This window comes from Lithobates pipiens, unplaced genomic scaffold, assembly GCF_037356315.1.
Source record: "Lithobates pipiens isolate NorthernLeopardFrog02 unplaced genomic scaffold, aLitPip1_a1.2 Scaffold_23, whole genome shotgun sequence".
NCBI classification, from domain to species: domain Eukaryota; kingdom Metazoa; phylum Chordata; class Amphibia; order Anura; family Ranidae; genus Lithobates; species Lithobates pipiens.
This window is the reverse complement of record NW_027507785.1, coordinates 110,777,688-110,799,057: the sequence shown is the minus strand read 5'-3', so window position 1 is coordinate 110,799,057 and position 21,370 is coordinate 110,777,688. Positions and strand designations below refer to the sequence as shown.

The 21,370-nt window shown below is 44.7% G+C and overlaps 1 protein-coding gene across 1 annotated transcript in view; it reads left to right on the top strand.

Moving 5' to 3' along the window:
- Positions 1-21,370, top strand: part of NUP210 (nucleoporin 210) — a 353,934-nt gene that overhangs the window by 120,889 nt on the left and 211,675 nt on the right. The window contains exon 14 of the mRNA XM_077452181.1: positions 1,629-1,774. Coding sequence (XP_077308307.1) covers positions 1,629-1,774 — 146 coding nt within the window. The remainder of the gene's footprint in view (positions 1-1,628; positions 1,775-21,370) is intronic.

Here is a 21,370-nt window from a genome sequence, read left to right as displayed (position 1 = left end):
ACAAGGACTGGTTTACCACCCTGTTTTTTGCTGCGTTTAATGGTCAGGGTGTTGAAACCCAGCTCCTGAGGGACAGGGGCCTGTAGTATTTGGTTATCCCTATGCTCTTAAAAGCTTCTACTCACAAAGACTACCATCACATCTGGAAAGCTTATTTCTATTGGCGTGAGGCAAAAAAACTTCCATCCCAGGAGCTTCTCTGCAGGTCAAATCCTGTCTTACTCCAGACAGGTTTGGATCAAAGCTTGGCCTTGAGTACCATCAAGTGTCATATCTCTTAGCCTTTGGAGGTTCTTATTCAGAGACACCCTTGCCCCACTCCTTTAGTGCAGATCTTTGTACAGGGTGTCCTTGTGTTAGGACCCCCACTGAGTACATGGGATCTGTTTGGTTCTGCCGGTTCTTCAAAATCCACCCTTCGAAATCTCTAGAGATATTCGTTTGTCTACAGTTACTTAAGAATTTTCCTTTCTTGTTTCAAGGTGAGTTCTGAGTTTGCTCCCTTAACCTGTAATGAATCCTTTCTTGTGCTACACACAGATAAGGTGGTTTTGAGACCCAAAGCCTTTCTTCTTCATAAGGCAGTTTCTTCCATAAGCATGATATTCTTTTACCATCTATTAGGCAGCTCATAGATTGTTTGTTTGTTTTTTTAGGTTCTCGGGGGAGGTTAAACAAAAAAGAAAACAAAAAAAAACAGACCTGAGTCCTTCATCCATGCATTTGATGTGGATCGGGAATCCTCCTATTGAGTTATTATATTCTAACAGCAGGGAGGCTTCCCCACGATCAGAATACAATGATTAGTGCCACTGGTTATAGCCTGCGGCGCTGATCAAGGAGCATTTATCTGACAGGCTGGTTGTACAGAAGTCGTTCTGTAAAAGCCGGCTCTGCTTGTCACTCCTGAAGGTCCCCATAGGGGATAATTACTTCACATTCCACTATAGTCTGGTGGATTCAGCAACTCTTCAAGCCTATGATCTCAAGAATAAGGTTCCACCTTTTGTTGTCACCAAATCAGCTTCTTGGGCTTTTCAGCACCTGGCATCTTTTTTTTTTTTTTTTTTTTTTTTTTTTTTTTTTTTGCAAGTCTTGCCACATGGTCTTCTGTTTTAATAAGGTTTTACCAGATTGATGTCCAGGCTCAAACGTCAGTTGTAAACCCTCTCTGTTCACCTTTATATTTTTGTGGGTCTGTTAGCCTTTCATTTGTTGAACTGCTTTTGGATGTCTGTCGTTTTGGGACTGTCCTGTACTGTACAATAAGGAAATTTAAAATTTTCTTACCAGTAAAATGCATTTCCTGGAGTACATTACAGGGCACAGAATACCCTTCTCTGTCAAAACAATCTTTCTATTCCTTGTCACAAAACTGAGGCTTTCTAGATGTTGGAGGAGTTATATAGTGGGAAGTCCCTCTAGCTTCTTTTTGCTAGTGACCTGAATGCAGCTGCATGTAATCCAGATGTGGTCATTTGGAAAAGCCAATGTCCTATACTATACTCCAGAAAACAGGTTTTACTGGTAAATCAAAAATCCTATTTTTTGTTGTGCCTGTAGTGACGCTATCGGTGTTGTTGCTAATCCTACTGATATTTACATACCCCTCTTATTTTGTGTTTTAGGTAGACTCGAGCCTAATGTTGATTATTGTAGTGGTATTACCGTACAAGGAGTGACTGCGGGGTACACAACTGTGTTTGTCAGCTACACTCATGGTCATATACACTTAAAAGCCAAAATTATAATTGCTGCTTATCTACCTTTAAAGGTAAGTGTAAAAACAATACATTTAATCCCACTGGTTTTAATAAATGAAAAAAAGTTTAAGCATTTTCTGTGCAGCCTATTCTGTATAAACTGACATTAGGCTAAAGTAGATGTAAGATTGATATATGGCAGTACCATTATTGAACATCTTCAACAAGTTATTGTTATTTAATATGTTCATAGAACAAATGTGAAACTTTTTTTTTTTTTTTACTAAAGTTTATTTTTAGTGACATTTCAGGAGTCCCACATGTAGCCTGAGCTTTGTCATCCAGTGTTTAGTGTATACTAATGAATCATATACCATTAGTAAATTTTGTTTAAATTAGAGTTGTAGTTTCAGCACCAGGTGATGCATTTGTTCTGGTTAAATAAGTAAGTTGTTCCTTTTTACGACTTTGGGTTTTCAAATTTTTTTGTTCTGCCATGTTAGTGTTGCATCTTTGGCTGTTTATAAGTTGCACTAGTAACTACAGCTGAATAAAACAAAAACTGTGTCTGTCTGTCTTCATTTCAGGCTGCAAAGCAACAAGATGTGATTATTTTAAGGGGGGTGGGATTCTTTACTATACTGTGTGTGTGTGTGTGTATATAACACACATACATACATACATACATACATACATACATACATACATACATACATACATACATACATACATACATACATACATTTATTTACACACACACACACTTGCACACACACTGAGTACACCCCCTCACATTTTTGTAAATATTTTATTAGAGCTTTTCACGTGACAACACTGAAGAAATTACACTTTGCTATTTGCTACAATGTAAAGAAGTGTACAGCGTGTAAATTTTCTCTCCCCTCAAAATAACTCCACACACAGCTATTTAACCAGTTGCCGACCGCCGCACGACGATGTACGTCGACAGAATGGCACGGGCAGGCATATGGGCGTACCTGTACGTCCCTGCCTTCCCGCGGGGGGGGGAGGGGGGGGCGGGGCCCGATCGCCCCCCCCCCCCCCCCCCGGTGCCAGCGGTGGTCGGAATCCGTTCAGGAGCGATCCGGGATGAGGGGGCGGCCATTCGTTCATGGCCACCCCCTCGCGATCGCTCCTGACGAATGGAAGTGCAGCGTGACATCACTTCCTCTCCTGTAATGTAAACACAGGCAGAGGAAGTGATGTAATCTCTCCTCCGTGTCGGTATTTTTCGTTCCGGCACCGAGGAGAGAGGATCGGTGAGTTGCACCAAGACTACACAATACAGTAGAACATGCCAGGCACACTCTCACCCCCCCGATCACCCCCCCAATCACCCCTGCACCCCCAGTCACAGTGACACCAATTGCATTTTTTTATTTTTTATTTTTTTTGCATTGGTGTCATTTGTGACTGTAATAACTGTTAGGGCAGTTAGGGTTAGCCCCCTTTAGTTCTAGGGTACCCCCCTAACCCCCCCAATAAAGGTTTAACCCCGTGATCACCCCCTGTCGCCAGTGTCACTAAGGCTGGGTTCACATTGCAGCGGTTTATGAGAAGGGATGTGATTCGCACCGCACTGCAGTGCAAATCACATCCGATCTCTGTGCGATTCGAGTTCAGCCATACAGATAGTATGGCTGAATTTGCATCGCACCCGCCGCAAACTCGCACGGGACCCTTTTTTTGGTCCGCAGCAGAATCGGATCGCCTGGGTGTTCACATCATGCGATCCGATTCCTGTCAGAGTTTGCAGATCGCTCTGCGATATGCGAACTGATCTGGGGGTGTCATTAACATTTCACTGACACTCCCAGCAGTTCGCATAGGGCAGTGTGATGTGGGAACCCGCCGCGGATTCGTGGCGTTCCCGCATCGCTCCAGTGTGAACCCAGCCTAATAAGCGATCGTTTTTTCTGATCGCTGTATTAGTGTCACAGGTGACGCTAGTTAGCCAGGTAGGGATTTAGGTTCGCCGCAGTTTTTTATAGCTCCAGGGACCCCCATATACTACCACATAAAGCCCCCTGATTGCCCCCTAGTTAACCCTTTCACCAGTGATCACCATATAACTGTTACAGGTGACGCTGGTTGGTTAGTTTATTTTTTTATAGTTTCAGGGCACCCGCCATTTATTACCTAATAAAGATTTAACCCCCTGATCACCCGGCGGGTGATATAAGTTTGAGGGTCAGATAAGGTCTGCGTCGCCCCAGGCAGCGTCAGGTTATTACCAGTACCGCTAACACCCACGCGCAAAGCATACACCTCCCTTAGTAATATAGTATCTGATCAGATCTATATTAGCGTCGCCAGCAGTTTAGGTTTCCCAAAACGCATTGTTAGCGGGATCAGCCAAGATACCTGCTAGCACCTGCGTTTAGCCCCTCCGCCAAGCCCAGCCCAGCCCACCCAAGTGCAGTATTGATCGATCACTGTCACTTTCAAAACACAACGCACATAACTGCAGCATTCGCAGAGTCAGGCCTGATCCCTGCGATCGCTAACAATTTTTTTTGTAGCGTTTTGATACAGTCGCTGACAGCCTAGGTGCTTTTTTACCTGTGAGTCTCACTAGTGTATAAAACCTTAGAAAAACAGCGCTGGTCTAAACAAAGTGCTAGACAAATATATATGAAAAAATCAAGTGTAAATAAAACAAAAACTTGATATTAGTGTTAATACTGACAATAGTAAGTTCTTGCTGCAACCCAATGCGAGACACACACAATATACAACAATCAAAAAATATGGCTGCGCTAAAACTTATAAAACAAAATTATAAAGTGACATAATTTTTCTAATTTATAAAAAATCCCAAAAGCATGCAAAAATAGTGCCAAAGTAATAATTTCCAGGCATATAAGCAGTCCAAAGAAAAGGAAAGATGGATAGGATGCTGAATCTTAGTCCATTTTCGGTGACTCTCAAAAACCACCCTTTACACACGTAGCAGGTGCACCCAGAGTAGAAAGAGATTATCCACCACCAAATTAGAGGAGGCTTACCAGCTGTCAAGATCTCTTTTTAAGGAGATCATACGGGCTTGTAAAATGTTACGTTCCTGGTCCCCACACTGGGCTCTGTTGGTAACACCAATCTATCTGCTCCCTCTTTATGGTATATCTCGTTCCACCACAATCATTTAGTATGGCAAAGAGAGAAGAAAAAAAGCTCCCATAGCATAATTCCGTAAAGATTTATTAACCACTTTCAGACCGGACCATTTTGCTGGTAAATGACCAGAGGTCTTTTTACACTTTGGCACTGCGCTGCTTTAACTGGTAATTGCGCGGTCATGCAATGTTGTACCCAAACAAAATTTGCGTCCTTTTCTTCCCACAAATAGAGCTTTCTTTTGATGGTATTTGATTGCCTCTGCGATTTTTATTTTTTGCGATATAAACGTAAAAAGACCGCAAATTTTGAAAAAAAATGATATTTTCTACTTTTTGTTATTAGAAAAATCCAATAAACTCAATTTTAGTCATACATTTAGGCCAAAATGTATTCAGCCACATGTCTTTGGTAAAAAAAAAGTCAATAATTGTATATTTATTGGTTTGCGCAAAAGTTGTCACATCTACAAACTAAGGTACGTTTTCTGGAATTTACACAGCTTTTAGTTTACGACTGCCTATCTCATTTCTTGAGGTGCTAAATTGGCAGGGCAGTACAAAACCCCCCCAAATGACCCCATTTTGGAAAGTAGACCCCCTAAGGAAATTGATAAGAGGCATGTTGAGCCCATTGAATATTTTATTTTTTTGCCTCAAGCGATTGAATAATGACAAAAAAAAAATTTTTTTTTTTTTTTTACACAAAGTTGTCACTAAATGATATATTGCTCACACATGCTATGGGCATATGTGAAATGACACCCCAAAATAAATTCTGCTGCTTCTCCTGAGTACGGGGATACCACATATGTGGGACTTTTTGGGAGCCTAGCCGCGTACGGGGCCCCGAAAACCAAGCACCGCCTTCAGGCTTTCTAAGGGCGTAAATTTTTGAGTTCACTTCTCACTACCTATTACAGTTTTGAAGGCCATAAAATGCCAAGATGGCACAAAACCCCCACAAATGACCCCATTTTAGAAAGTAGACACCCCAAGCTATTTGCTGAGAGGCATGTTGAGTCCATGGAATATTTTATATTTTGCCACAAGTTGCGGGAAAATTACAAACTTTTTTTTTTTTTTTTTTTTTCACAAAGTTGTCACTAAATGATATATTGCTCACGCATGCCATGGGCATATGTGAAATGACACCCCAAAATAAATTCTGCTGCTTCTCCTGAGTACGGGGATACCACATATGTGGGACTTTTTGGGAGCCTAGCCGCGTACGGGGCCCCGAAAACCAAGCACCGCCTTCAGGCTTTCTAAGGGCGTTACAGTTTTGAAGGCCATAAAATGCCAAGATGGCACAAACCCCCCCCAAATGACCCCATTTTGGAAAGTAGACACCCCTAAATTTAGGGGTACACTAGTGAGACTAGGTAATAAATGGCGGGTGCCCTGAAACTATAAAAAAATAACTAACCAACCAGCGTCACCTGTAACAGTTATATGGTGATCACTGGTGAAAGGGTTAACTAGGGGGCAATCAGGGGGCTCTATGCGGTAGTATATGGGGGTCCCTGGCGCTATAAAAAGCTGCGGCGAACCTAAATACCTACCTGCCTAACTAGCGTCACCTGTGACACTAATACAGCGATCAGAAAAACGATCGCTTATTAGGCTGGGTTCACACTGGAGCGATGCGGGAACGCCACGAATGCGCGGCGGGTTCCCGCATCGCATGCCTCCCGGCGGCAGTTCACACTGCCCTATGCGAACTGCTGGGAGTGTCAGTGAAATGTTAATGACACCCCCAGATCAGTTCGCATATCGCAGTGCGATCTGCAAACTTGGATCGCATGGTGTGAACACCCATGCGATCCGATTCTGCTGCGGACCAAAAAAAGGGTCCCGTGCGAGTTTGCGGCGGGTGCGGCGGGTGCGACACGAATTCAGCCATACTATCTGTATAGCTGAACTCGAATCGCACAGAGATCGGATGTGATTTGCACTGCAGTGCGGTGCGAATCACATCCGTTCTCATAAACCGCTGCAATGTGAACCCAGCCTTAGTGACACTGACGACGGGGGGTGATCACGGGGTTAAATCTTTATTGGGGGGGTTAGGGGGGTACCTTAGAACTAAAGGGGGCTAACCCTAACTGCCCTAACAGTTATTAGTCACAAATGACACCCGCCGGGTGATCAGGGGGTTAAACCTTTATTAGGTAATAAATGGCGGGTGCCCTGAAACTATAAAAAAATAACTAACCAACCAGCGTCACCTGTAACAGTTATATGGTGATCACTGGTGAAAGGGTTAACTAGGGGGCAATCAGGGGGCTTTATGCGGTAGTATATGGGGGTCCCTGGCGCTATAAAAAGCTGCGGCGAACCTAAATACCTACCTGCCTAACTAGCGTCACCTGTGACACTAATACGGCGATCAGAAAAATGATCGCTTATTAGGCTGGGTTCACACTGGAGCGATGCGGAAACGCCGCGAATCCGCGGCGGGTTCCCGCATCGCATGCCTCCCGGCGGCAGTTCACACTGCCCTATGCGGACTGCTGGGAGTGTCAGTGAAATGTTACTGACACCCCCAGATCAGTTCGCATATCGCAGTGCGATCTGCAAACTCGGATCGCATGGTGTGAACACCCATGCGATCCGATTCTGCTGCGGGCCAAAAAAAGGGTCCGAATTTGCGGCGGGTGTGGCGAGTGCGGCGAATGGCTGAACTCGAATTGCACAGAGATCGGATGTGATTTGCACTGCAGTGCGGTGCGAATCACATTCGTTCTCATAAACCGCTGCAATGTGAACCCAGCCTTAGTGACACTGGCGACGGGGGGTGATCACGGGGTTAAACCTTTATTGGGGGGGTTAGGGGGGTACATTAGAACTAAAGGGGGCTAACCCTAACTGCCCTAACAGTTATTACAGTCACAAATGACACCAAAGCAAAAAAAAAAAAAAAAATGACATTGGTGTCACTGTGACTGGGGGGGCAGGGGTAATTGGGGGGGTGATCGGGGGGTAAAGGGGGGGTGTGAGTGTGCCTGGCATGTTCTACTGTGTGTGTAGAGTGTTGGTGCAACTCACCGATCCGCTCTCCTCCGTGTCGGAACGAAAAATACCGACACGGAGGAGAGAATACATCACTTCCTCTCCTGTGTTTACATTACAGGAGAGGAAGTGATGTCACGGGGGATTCCTATTCGTCGGGAGCGATCGCGTGGGGGTGGCCATGAATGAATGGCTGCCCCCTCGTCCCGGATCGCTCCCGGACGAAAACCGACCGCCGCAGGCACCGGGCGGGGGCCCGATCGGGCCCCCGACCCGCGGGAGGCAAGGGACGTACATGTACGCCAATATGCCTGCCCGTGCCATGCTGTCGACGTACATCGTCGTGCGGCGGTCGGCAACTGGTTAAAATATAAAAAGTAAAGTAACAACTCACGAATTCTCAGCAGAGTGTAAGCGTATAGCGTATAAAAAACGAGCCGGCCGGCTCTCTTGTTTGCACTGCCCGCCCTTCCGGATTAACGTGGAAATGCAGTGACGTCAGCACGCCGCTCACCCTACGTCGTTTCGTCAAAAGTGACTTCTTCCTGGGGTACGAGCGGCATGCTGACCCACCGCCATAAGTACTCACTGGTGATTGTAACCGCCCATTTCCGAGCTCCTGGTCACAGTTCCCAATTCGCCATCTTGGAATAGGGCAATCTGCCCATACTAGATCATCACCTGTTCCAAAGGGGAAAAGGAACCCATTTCCCAAAAAATAGCAAGTTTACACCTACATAGGAACAATATACCTAAGGAACCAATTTGTTTAATTCATCAACAGAGGTGTCTGTATCCGAACGCGCAAATTCCCCATGCGCAAGTTATTTAACGATCACATACTTCCTAAATAAGGGGTATGTATTAAGACCAGTAATTAGATTGTTACACCAGTCCATATAACCAATAAAATGGATAAAAATCCACAACCTATATTAAAAAACGTTGCTCATCTAGGGGTATAATCAAAAAACATACCACTATCGGGAACTTATTAAAAGATGAATGAATAAAGATAAAGATGAATTCTTGTCTTAAACTGTATATTCAATGGATATATTAATAACCATATACATAATAAATAAAAGGAGTCAGAACACCCCCCCCCCCCCCCCCAATTGCCACTATCACAATTACCAAAAAATATAGGGCTTTTCTTTACTTCATATAAACAAAGTATATTATTACATCCATACGGATGTTGGTATTACTTAACCCCATCCTAGAGGGAGGAATAGTATTTATATGTTTAACCATTACTCCCCCTAAGTGAATAAACCCAGGGATGACCAGACCCATCTCAGATGTCATACCGAGGTCCCTCCGATGGGTCTAACCACACCCCGGGGTCAGTACCCTATATCCCAAGGGACGTGCATATTTGAATTATAGTCAATGCACTGATTTCAAAAAAGTTGTAAAAATCTCCCGTACCACCACCTCCCTAAAGGCAAAATGAGTTAAGTGGAAACGGCGACTATCGCCTATATAAGTCTCACTAGTGTACCCCTAAATTTAGGGGTGTCTACTTTCCAAAATGGGGTCATTCGGGGGGGGGGGGGGGGGGGTTTGTGCCATCTTGGCATTTTATGGCCTTCAAAACTGCGATAGGTAGTGAGGAGTAAAATCAAAAATTTACACCCTTAGAAATCCTGACGGCAGTGCTTGGTTTTCGGGGCCCCGTACGCAGCTAGGCTCCCAAAAAATCCCACACATGTGGTATCCCCGTACTCAGGAGAAGTAGCAGAATTTATTTTGGGGTGTCATTTCACATATGCCCATGGCATGTGTGAACAATATATCATTTAGTGACAACTTTGTGGAAAAAAAAAAGAAGTTTTTAATATTCCCGCAACTTGTGGCAAAATATAAAATATTCCATGTACTTAACATGCCTCTCAGCAAATAGCTTGGGGTGTCTACTTTCTAAAATGGGGTCATTTGTGGGTGTTTTGTGCCATCTTGGCATTTTATGGCCTTCAAAACTGTGATAGGTAGTGAGGAGTGAAATTACAAATGTATGCCCTTAGAAATCCTGAAGGCGGTGCTTGGTTTTCGGGGCCCCGTACGCGGCTAGGCTTCCAAAACGTCGACCACATGTGGTACCCCCGTACTCAGGAGAAGCAGCAGATTATTCAATCGCTTGAGGCAAAAAAATAAAATATTCAATGGGCTCAACATGCCTCTTATCAATTTCCTTAGGGTGTCTACTTTCCAAAATGGGGTCATTTGGGGGGGTTTTGTACTGCCCTGCCATTTTAGCACCTCAAGAAATGAGATGGGCAGTCATAAACTAAAAGCTGCGTAAATTCCAGAAATCGTACCTTAGTTTGTAGATGTGACAACTTTTGCGCAAACCAATAAATATACAGTTATTGACTTTTTTTTTTACCAAAGACATGTGGCTGAATACATTTTGGCCTAAATGTATGACTAAAATTGAGTTTATTGGATTTTTCTAATAACGAAAAGTAGAAAATACTTTTTTTTTTCAAAATTTGCGGTCTTTTTACGTTTATATCGCAAAAAATAAAAATCGCTGAGTCAGTCAAACGCCTTTTAAAAGAAAGCTCTATTTGTGGGAAAAAAAGGACACAAATTTTGTTTGAGTACAACATTGCATGACCGCGCAATTACCAGTTAAAGCAGCGCAGTGCCAAATTGTAAAAAGACCTCTGGTCATTGACCAGCAAAATGGTCCGGTCTGAAAGTGGTTAATGTCTAAACCACTGACAACAAAAGTGAGTACACCCCTAAGCTAAAATGTTAAAATTGGGGCAAAAGTATCAATATTTTGTGTGGCCACCGTTATTTTCCAGCACTGTCTTAACCCTCTTGGGCATGGAGTTCACCTCAGCTTCACAGGTTGCCATTGTATTACAATAATAAAGACATAAAGGATGAATAGTGCTGCATAGAGTTCATATGAAAAAATTTGATATGCAGAACCTGAAGTCACCATACAGATTCCCCAATTGATCTAGAGCTGCTGCGTGACTGACCTATACGTTTCGCAAGTTAATTCTTGTCAGAAGAGCATGGTACAGGGTCAGGAGCGCAAACACCAGGTAAGTCAGGAGGGCACACACCGGGGAGGTCAAGAGGGCACAGTATGGGCTCCGGAGGGCACACACCAGGGAGGTCAGGAGGGCATAGTATGGGGTCAGGAGGGCACACACCAGAGAGGTCAAGAGATCACAGTACGGGGTCTGGAAGTCACACACCAGGGAGGTCAGGCAAGAACAGTATGGGGTCAGGGGGGCACACACCAGGGAGGGGGTCAGGGGGGCACACACCAGGGAGGAGGTCAGAAGGGCACACAACAGGGAGGAGGTCAGAAGGGCACACACCAGGGAGGTCAGAGCACAGTACCGGGTCTGGAAGGCACACACCAGGGAGGTCAGGAGAGCACAGTACAGGGTCCGGAAGGCACACACCAGGGAGGTCAGGAGAGCACAGTACAGGGTCCGGAAGGCACACACCCAAGGAGGTCAGGAGGGCACACACCAGGGAGGTCAAGAGAGCATAGTACAGGATCGGGAGGTCAGGAGAGCATACACTGGGGGGGATCATGAGGGCACACAGCAGGGGGCAGTCACAATGCTTTAATGAGCACAATTTCTCACTGTGCCGCATGAAAAGATGCAATGCCATTTGTCAAGCTGAAGTAACTCGGCAGATTCAGCATAGAGGTGTCTGTAAACTAATCCACATGTACTGCTAGCTGAACTCACTTCCAGGAAGTTCAGTCACTCGGCTCCCTCTGCTCAGCTTTTCACACTTTCAGGCGGGCACGGTCTTGGGGGTCAGGCACATCCCCTTTCCTCCCACTCAAGCAGTAGTCTGCATGAGAGAGGCTGGAAAACTGCTGGGGGAGGTACAGGGGGTGGAGAGTGCAATCCCCAGTGTGTGGGCAGTAATTCCTAATGCTGAGACAGGCTGAGTTCTCCTGACTGGCTCTGAATTCTCGGGGTGTGCTCAGCCTCAAAGTCGGCAATATTTTCTCCGGGGGGGGGGGGGGAATTGTCCTGTTGCCCCCCCCCCCCCCCCCCATCCACCCCTGGTATGAGTATATATCAATATCTGTAACTTACAAGTAGTGCCAAATGCTGGTCAACTCTCTCGTTGGAAAAGTAATCTGGTTGGATAAAGGCGGCAAGCTTATGTGTAGCAATATATATGGTTAACATACAGAGGGTCTCCCCTGGACGTGTCCGGAAGTCTGCTCCTTTTCTCCATGGGAGCTGTGAAGGGACAGGGAGATAGTAAAAACGGGGTGTGTTCACAGATCTGACATCCTGGTGGTCAACGTAGATGCAACCAAAGGAAGGAAAAAAACGCTTCACACCTGGAAACATTATGGTAGTGTTTTAATATATTGGTAAAAATTTCGCTAATGACCAGGAGGAAAAATCGGTGAAGTGTTTAAAAAAAATTTGTGTGTCACCAATAAGGAAAGAAAAATGTGGTAGTATTCCATTAATCTACCATACCAGTTAATTCATAAAAGTGCAAAGCGTGGTTGAATATATTTGTACTCAGTCAATTATGGATAGTATGGAACAGGAACAAACAGTAACAAAGAACTATGACCTGAGGTGTGCCGTGGTCAGTATGCCTAAAAGGGGGCATACCCAAAGATAAGACAAGAGATGAAATGATATGAAAAGCAAGAAAGAAGGAAGGGAAATGGGTAGGATCTGAAAACCTACGACCACGAGGGAAGAGGCCAAGAAGGGCAGGCTTTATGATGCCTGACTCCTCCCACAAATAGTCTTTCAGACAGCCTGTAACCTAAACCATCATCTAGTCGTCATCTCATCCACCATCGCTACTTTTGCACCTTCACTTACTTATTTACCTGATTAATGTCTAGATAGCATTTCTATGGCGATTTATTTTATTTAGTAAGGGCAAATTTTATCTACACCCGTTCGCTATCACTGACACATACATATATATTTGACCACACTTTGCACTTTTATGAAAAAAAAAAAAAAACGGACTACGGAGTATGTCACTGTTAATAATCTTAACCACTTCAAGCCCACTCTATAGCAAAAAGATGGCTACAGAGCGGATGCTATCTACCAGGAGGACGTCCCTGGATGTCCTCCTATTAACTTCGCCTCTGCGCGCTGCCACGGGCGCGCATCGAGGAAGTTCTGTGTTGGCCGTGTCCCTCGGACACAGCCAATCACAGCTGCCATTTAACACTCTATCGGCCTGTCCAGTGAGAGGTGATCTCATATGTAAACATAGATCATCTCATCGCCTGCTCCCCTCCTCACACAAACAAGCGTGTGAGGAGGGAGAGCTTCCATGCTGCAGCGTCAGTGAGAACACACACAGTGAAATGCACACACGCCCACCTGTCCCCTGTGCCACCTATGGGTGCCACCTGTCAGTGTCATGTGTCCCTAGTGCCACGTATTAGTGCCATCTGTCATCAGTGTCAACATCAGTGTCACGTGCCATCAGTGGCACGTATCAGTGCCATCTGCCATCAGTGCCAAGTCTGTGTCACGTGTCCATTGTCCTGGTTCTCCAGGGCCTTCAAAAGTGTAATAGGTAGTCAACAAGTTAGATGTGTAATATATGCTCCTAGAACACGTGATGGCGCTCCCTGCATGTTGGGTCTCTCTAAGTGTCCAGGCTGTGAAAGTCCCACACATGTAGTATCGTAATACTCAGGAGGAGTAGCAGAATTTATTTTGGGGCGTCATCTATGGTATACACATGCTATGTGAGAGAAATAACCTATTACAATGACAATTTTGTGAGAAAAAAAAATATCTTCATTTTGCAAAGAATTGTGGGAAAAAATTACAACATCAAAAAGCTCACCATGCCTCTTACTAAATATCTTGGAATGTCTACTTTCAAAAAAGGGTCATTTGGGGGGTATTTGTACTTTCCTGGCTTGTTAGGGTCTCAAGAAATTAGATGGGCCACCAGTACATCAGGTGTGATCAATTTTGTATGATTTGCACCACAGCTTGTAGACTCTAACTTTCCCAAAGACCAAATAATATCCACTAATTTGGGTTATTACCAAAGATACGTAGTAGTATAAATTGTGGCTAATGTATGAAGACAAATTTATAATTTGCAAAATTTTATCACAAAAACAAAGAAAAATGCGTTTTTTTCGAAGTTTTCGGTCTTTTTTCATTTATAGCGCAAAAAATAAAAAACCCACAGGTGATCAAATACCACCAAAAGAAAGCCCTATTTGTATGAAAGAAAGGACAAAAAATTTGGGTACAGTGTTAGATGACTGAGTAATTGTCATTCAAAGTGTGAGCACCGAAAGCTGAAAATTGGTCTGGGCAGGAGGGGGTTTAAGTGGCGAGTAGGCAAGTGGTTAAATAGAAAAAATATGCATCATCTCATAAATCCTGATATAAAAAGTCTCGCAAAAATGGTGAATCATAAAAGATATATTAAAAGATATATTAAAAACTGGTTCCCACAAACAGAAGAGAATAATCAGCAAGATCCAAGTCTGGGCTCTCAGAACTCTCGCCTCCACTCCTTTGTTATAATCGCATCTGACTTAGAGAATTCTCCTGCTTGTCTTATTACTGTACTGTGTACTTGGCTTGGCTTGCAGTCCCGCCCAGACCATATATGTGTATGTATATATGTGTGTGTGTGTGTGTGTGTATGATATATATAGCTTTCAGCAACTGCGGACCGGGTATTTAACAGGTATATAGTGTTTGCTACACTTATGCCCCATTTGCACCTTATTATCATGGTATACCCATTGTTGTGTTAATTTCGTCACATATTGGGATTTTTCTATCCTTATTGGTGAGACACAAACCCTTATATCACTTCACCGATTATTTATTTATTTTTTTCCTCCTTGTCATTAGTGTATTTTTTTTACCCATATATTAACCACTTGCTACCCAGGCCAATTCTGACATTTCTCTCCTACATGTAAAAATTATCTTTTTTTGCTAGAAGATTACATGGAACCCCCAAACTTTGTTATTTTGTTTTTGCAAAGACCCTAGAGAATACAGTGGCGATCCTTGAAACTTTTTTTCTTTTTTTTTTATCTTGCATGCAGCAATTTTTCCAATGTGCTTTTTTGGGGAAAAACGTTTTTGTGCTTTAAAAAAAAACAAAAAAAAAACAGTAAAGTTAGCCCAATTTTTTTGCATAATTGAAAGAGGAAGTTACGCCGAGTAAATGGAAACCTATCATGTCAATCTTCAGACTTGCACATGCTTGTGGAATGGCACCGAACTTGGGTACTTAAAAATCCCCATAGCTGAGGCTTTAAATTTTTTTTTACTGGTTACATGTTTTGAGTTAGAGGAGGTCTAGGGCTAGAACTATTGCTCTTGCTCTAACGTTTGCGGTGATACCTCACGTGTGGTTTGAACATCGTTTTCATATGTGGGCGGGACTTGCGTATGCTTTCATTTCTGGGTGCAAGTATACGGGACAGGGGTACTTTAAAAAAAAATTTTTTTTTGCCCGCTTGTTTGATTCGAGTGGTCTGCTGGAAATCTCTATGGTAAACATCCGGGGCCGGCAGATGCTGTCTTTAACTCACCGTTGGAATCGCTGAGTTGGTGATGGCACCGGAGGGAGTGGGGGTGCGGGGGGGGTGGGTGGGGATGTCCCCTCTCGCCGCCCGTATGAACGATAAAGCAGCGGAATAGCTGTTAGGCGTGTTCTTACGTGTAGGGAATCGCTGGCTGAAAAAGCCGATCTCTGAATGATGCCTGTAGCTACAGGCATCATTCAGAGATAACCGCACAAAGTCAAGGATGTCATTTGACAGCCAGCGGACGGGAAGTGGTCAAATGCCATTATGTTTCCAGGTGCGTGGTTTTTCCTTCCTTTGGTTGCATTTACATTGAACACCAGGATGTCAGATCTGTGAACACACGACATTGTTACCATCTCCCCGCCCCTTCACAGCTCCCAGGTGGAAAAGAAGTTGACTTCTGGACATGCCCGGGGAAGACCCTCTGTATGTTAGTGTGTATGTGTGTGTGTATGTATGTATGTATATGTATATGTATGTATATGTATATGTATGTATATGTATATGTAATATATATATATATATATATATATATATATATATATACACACACACATACATACATACAATAATATATTGCTACAAACAAGCTTGCCTTCTTTCTTCAAACGGATTACTTTTCCAGCATGAGTTGACCAGCATTTGGCACTACTTGTAAGTCACAGATATTGAGAGATAGTCTTACATATATGGCTCTCCTCATGCCCTCCACCACCCCTTCCTCCCTTTTTTCATTTTTCCAATTTTCTTTTATTTTTTTGTTGTTCATTGACCTTAATCCATTTTCATCTCCAGATACCTACCTGCGCCTCTCCGGAGGAAGCAAGAATTACCTTGCGGAACTCGTAGAGATCAGTCGCGCAGCAGCTCTAGATCGATTGGGGTATCTGGTGCCTTCAGGTCCTGCATATCAAAAATGTTTTCATATGAATTCTATGCAGCACTATTCATATTCATCATTTGTCTTCTTTTTTTATTGTTGTATACATTTTTCGTATTTTTACATCTGTCTGAGGTGTGACTCTTTAAAAGTCCCGTGGGCAAAATGTTTTGTACAATCCATGTCCTTAGTCTGCTTGTCTTTAGCAAACTGTTTTCAGGCTTTCTTGTGCGCCATCTTTAGAAAAGGCTTCCTTCTGGGACGACAGCCATGCAGACCAATTTGAGTGGGTGTTCTGGATGTTTAATCATTATTCAGAAAGCAATTCAAGTCAAGTTCAATATTCAACCCAAAAGGCTGTATAGTGTGTAATTTGTAGAGCCAGTACGTTTCATTTTGGGATATAGATCTCTTCATATGAGTACCCCTCCAATGTTTCAATATTTTATCAATACCATAAAAGGTTAGAAGAGATGGGTCACTATCATGAAAGATTTTAAAATGTCAGGAGACACTGGTTGGGGTAACCTTTTTTAATATTGGTAAGATGTTCATTTATTAAAATTTTTAACTGCCACGTGGTTCTACCCGAATATTGTACGGAACACAGGCACTCCAGAATATATGTCACATGATCAGAGTGACACGTGATGAGAGGTTTAACTTTAAATTCTTGTTTTGTCACCACCGATTTTAACCACTTTCAGACCCGACCATTTTTCTGGCTTAAGACCAGACCACTTTTTGGGATTCGGCACAGCGTCACTTTAACTGACAATTGCGCGGTCGTGCGACGTGGCTCCCAAACAAAATTAACGTCCCCCCCCACAAATGGAGCTTTTTTTGGTGGTATTTGATCACGCCTGCGGTTTTTATTTTTTGCGCTATAAACAAAAAAGAGTGACAAAGATTATTACTTTTTGCTATATCCCCCAAAAATATAGTTTAGGCCGATACGTATTCTTCTACATATTTTTGGTTAAAAAAAATTGCAATAAGCAATATTGGTTTGCGCAAAATTTATAGCGTTGACAAAATAGGGGATAATTTTACGACATTTTTATTAAAAAACATTTTTTTTTTTTTACTAGTAATGGCGGCAACCTGTGTGTTTTTTTTTTAATTAATTTTTTTTGATTGTGACTGCGACATTATGGCAGATAAATCAAAATTTTTTACACATTTTTGGTACCATTGTCATTTATACAGCAATCAGTACTATACAAATGCACTGATTCCTGTGTAAATGACACTGGCAGTGAAGGGGTTAACCAGGGGGTGGCAGTGTTGGGGTTAAGTGTGTCCTAGGGTAGTGTTACTAACTGGGGGGTCATGGCTGTGTATTAGTGAACACTGATCTCTGCTTCAATCACAGGGAGTAGAGATCAGTGTCACTTGTTGCTAGGCAGAATGGGTTGATGCTGTTTACTTCCGCATGTCCCCATTCAGCCTCCCCGTGAGACGATCGTGGGTATCCCCGTGTCGCTCGAGTTCGTGGGACCCACGACCAGACTCACGGGGGTCCCAACTGGCAAGCACGCGATGTCATGGCGGCAATTTCAAATGGACGTACCTGTACGCCAATTTTCCTGCCCGTGCCATTCTGCCGACTTACACCGTAGGCCAGTCGGGAAGTGGTTAAAATTAGATTTTTTTTTTTTTATTTCCACCTGGTTTATTTGTTGTTTTGCAGGCCTTGCATCTAATGCAATAATGAAACCCAGACCCATCCAAAAACGTTGATGGTCTTCTGGGTGGATCTAACACATTCCGTGCAATAAGATTTCTCAAACCCGGGGCTCTTCTGTAGATGAACCTGGGTTTGTCTGGAAGTGATAGTGGCCCCTATCTTTGAGCAAGATTGACCAGAATTTTTTGAAAATAGTTTCCACTTGTTTATACTGGCGGTGGAAACCTGAAAGGAAGGCCAATTCCGCCTTATATTCCTTTTTGGGTTTGGTGACCAAAAGTGACAGTCTATCCATTGTTGACACCTGTCCAAAAAGTTTCTCAAGTGTGTGCAATGGGTAGCCCTTCATCAAGAATCCATTTGTTAGAAATTGCGCCTGTAGAAAGAAATCGGCATCACTATGGCAATTCAGCCGTATTCTCATGCACCTATCCACTGTGGATGGTGACAACTGTGTGTTGGCACAAAAGCATTCCTGTCTGTCTCTTTAAAAAACATCCTTGAAACAATAGTATTCTGAAATTTGGTGAGTGTCAGGTCCAGGTAGTTGACAGTGGTCAGACTGTGTTCTCCCGTAAATTTTAAGCCATACCTATTAATTTTTTCTAGGATGGCCAAAAAACTAGTAAGGGATGCCTCCCAAAGCAGGATGATGTCATCAATGTACCTCTTGTAGAATACAAGCTGATTTTTGAAAATGGTTTCTGTTTCCCATTTGTTTTTAATGTTCTATTCGCTACACTTGGGGCATAACGTGACCCCATGGCAACACCACCTTTTTGATTATAATAATCATTGAGCGCCCAAAAATAATTGTTTTCCTTAGATATGGATAGCCCCTCCACCAAAAAATTGGTTTGTAATTGTAATTGTAATTTAGTCATATTGGGCTGTTTTGACAAGAGTCCATTTCACCACTTCCAATGCATCCTTCTGACATACATTTGTATATAAAGTCACAATGTTGATTGTTAGAGCCGGTTCACACAGCGGGCGATGCGAGGCGACACGCCTCGCCTCGCTCTCGCAAGTCGCCCCCGTTCTGTACAATGGAACCGTTCTGAGAGGAGCGACTCGAGTCGCTCCGACTCAGAAAAAAGGTTCCTGTACTACTTTTGGGCGACCTCGGGGCGACTTGCATTGACTTCTATACAGAAGTCATTTGCAAGTCGCCGCTGAGGCCGCGGCAGGTCGCGGCGAGGCAAGTCGGAGTCGCCTCGCCTCGCCTGCTGTGTGAACCGGCCCTTAACATTATAGTAATGTCAGTTCTGCCTAGTGAAGGAGATGGACCTAGGAACCCTGTGGGCCCATCGGTCTGGGGATTTTTTTGCAGAAGTTTTGTCTTGCGCAAGATTAAGATCCTTTGATCTACTATCAACAGCCAGCTGGGTGACAGGCTGAATACCCTTATCCTTGTCTCCCCAGCGAGCGTTTGCAGACCATTGCTATGCACTGGGTCGGCCACTACATGCCCCTCAGGCTCCAGGGGCGGCCAGTGAGTGCAATGCTCCAGGGCACACATGAATGGGCTACTGATGTCTGAGTCAGTGTGCCGTGGCCAGCAGCCACCCTGTAGTTTTCGGGAGTGGATCTGTGATGGAATGTCCCCAGCTCGTCCGGAATGGTAAGTACAGCTCTCCCTGCCTCGGTGGGGCTGAGCAGCTGGGCATTCCCTGGGAGGTCAATTCGGGGGTCCCTCTCCTCCCTCTCTTCTCCCCCTGTCCCTATCTCTTCGTGGGGGATGCTGCTGAGCGTTGTGTTTACCATATAGATAGGGGTCCCCTGGAGGGCTCTCACCTTGGGTGGGGGCTGCGCTGGGTGGCTGTGCCCCTGGGTGTCGTCTCCCCGCTGGGTGTCTGGAGGTCTGCGCATGCTGATCGCCATAGCGCTGTTCTGCCGCCATTTTCTGTCTTTTTTCACTGTCCCTCTCTGTGTACAATTGTTTGGCGGCCATGTTTAGTGTGACTCAGGTAGAAGCATGGTCAGGAACCATTTTACTCTAGTCCGGCGGCCATTTTCCCTGTGATTATGTCCTTTATCCTGGACGCTCGGCGGCCATTTTGTTGTAACCCAGCACAGTTTTTGTGCCCAGCGCTGGTCCCTGGGGCTCAGAACAGCGCAGTTACTTCTCACAGACCCCTGGGAGCTGACACAGGCAGGACTAGCTGAACGGCAAAGATTTTGTTCAGGGTGGTGAGTCCTGTGGTGGGGGCCCCTCAGCCTGCAGCAGCTAAGAGGGTGGGACTATACACCTGTCCTAAGTCCCCAAGGGTGGCAGACAGGGTGGGTCAGCATGGCTTCAGAAACTGATGTTTCTTTCCCCTAATTCCCTGCAATTGCAACCGGCTCATCTGCAAACAGTGCAGTGCCTTTGGGTGCCTTGCCGTCGGTCCTGAAAACGTTCGTTGCCAGGGTGGAGGCGGTGTGCGGGCGCAAGGTGGTGGAAAGCGGCCCCTGCCCCCGTCCTCCGGGGAGCGCTCTGATGCAGTCTCGGGCCCCGCTGAGACTGGTGGCCCCTGCTCTGTCATTTCAGATGACGCTGACCAGGACCGATCGGACAGTGAGGATGAGTCCCTGTCTGCGCAAGAAAAGCGCTAGTTGGAGCACTTATCACTTTTGGGTCCCGTAAGCCAGCCCGTACACCTAAGGTGTTTCCGTATCTGACTTATTTTGATAAGTTCATATATAGGAATGGGGGCAACCGCAACGGACCTGTTCGGTCCCAAAAAGCATGGCGGTGCGTTACCCCCTTGTGGAGAGCCTTCTGCAATAATGGTCGGCTCCTCTGGTCGTGGTCCCCCCAGTATCCAGGTTAGATAAGGTAATCACAATCCCATTAGAGGGGACTCCTGTGTTTTAGGACCCCACAGGCAGGAACTGAGCCAGTGGCCTGTTCCTTATTTACAGTTGGGGGGGTCAGCAATTGGACCAGTACAGACCACAACACTTGTGTCGCAAACACTTACTGAATGGGCAAACTTTTGCCCCGCGAATTGCGGAAGCAGCAGGCTACTGCTGTCTGCGTGGAACTAGCAGACCAGTTTGTGCACGGTCTTAAGTACGTTTGGGACGTGGCTCTGGATACGCTTCCTCTGCTATTCAGGGCTTCAGTGTCAGCAGTGGTGCTGAGGTGCCTGATTTGGCTGAAATGCTGGTCGGCGGACCAGGCATATAAAAAAGCCTTGATAGATCTACTCTTCCTTGGTGAGTGGTTCTTTGGAGCCTCGTTGGATGACATTATTAAGAATGTCACAGGTGGGAAGAGTACCTTGCTCCCACAGGCCAGGAAGACTAAGAAGCCACGCCACAGGCAAGGGCCCTCCTTTTCTGCTCAAAAGAGGTTTTTTTGTCCATCCGGGACGTCAGCTAAAT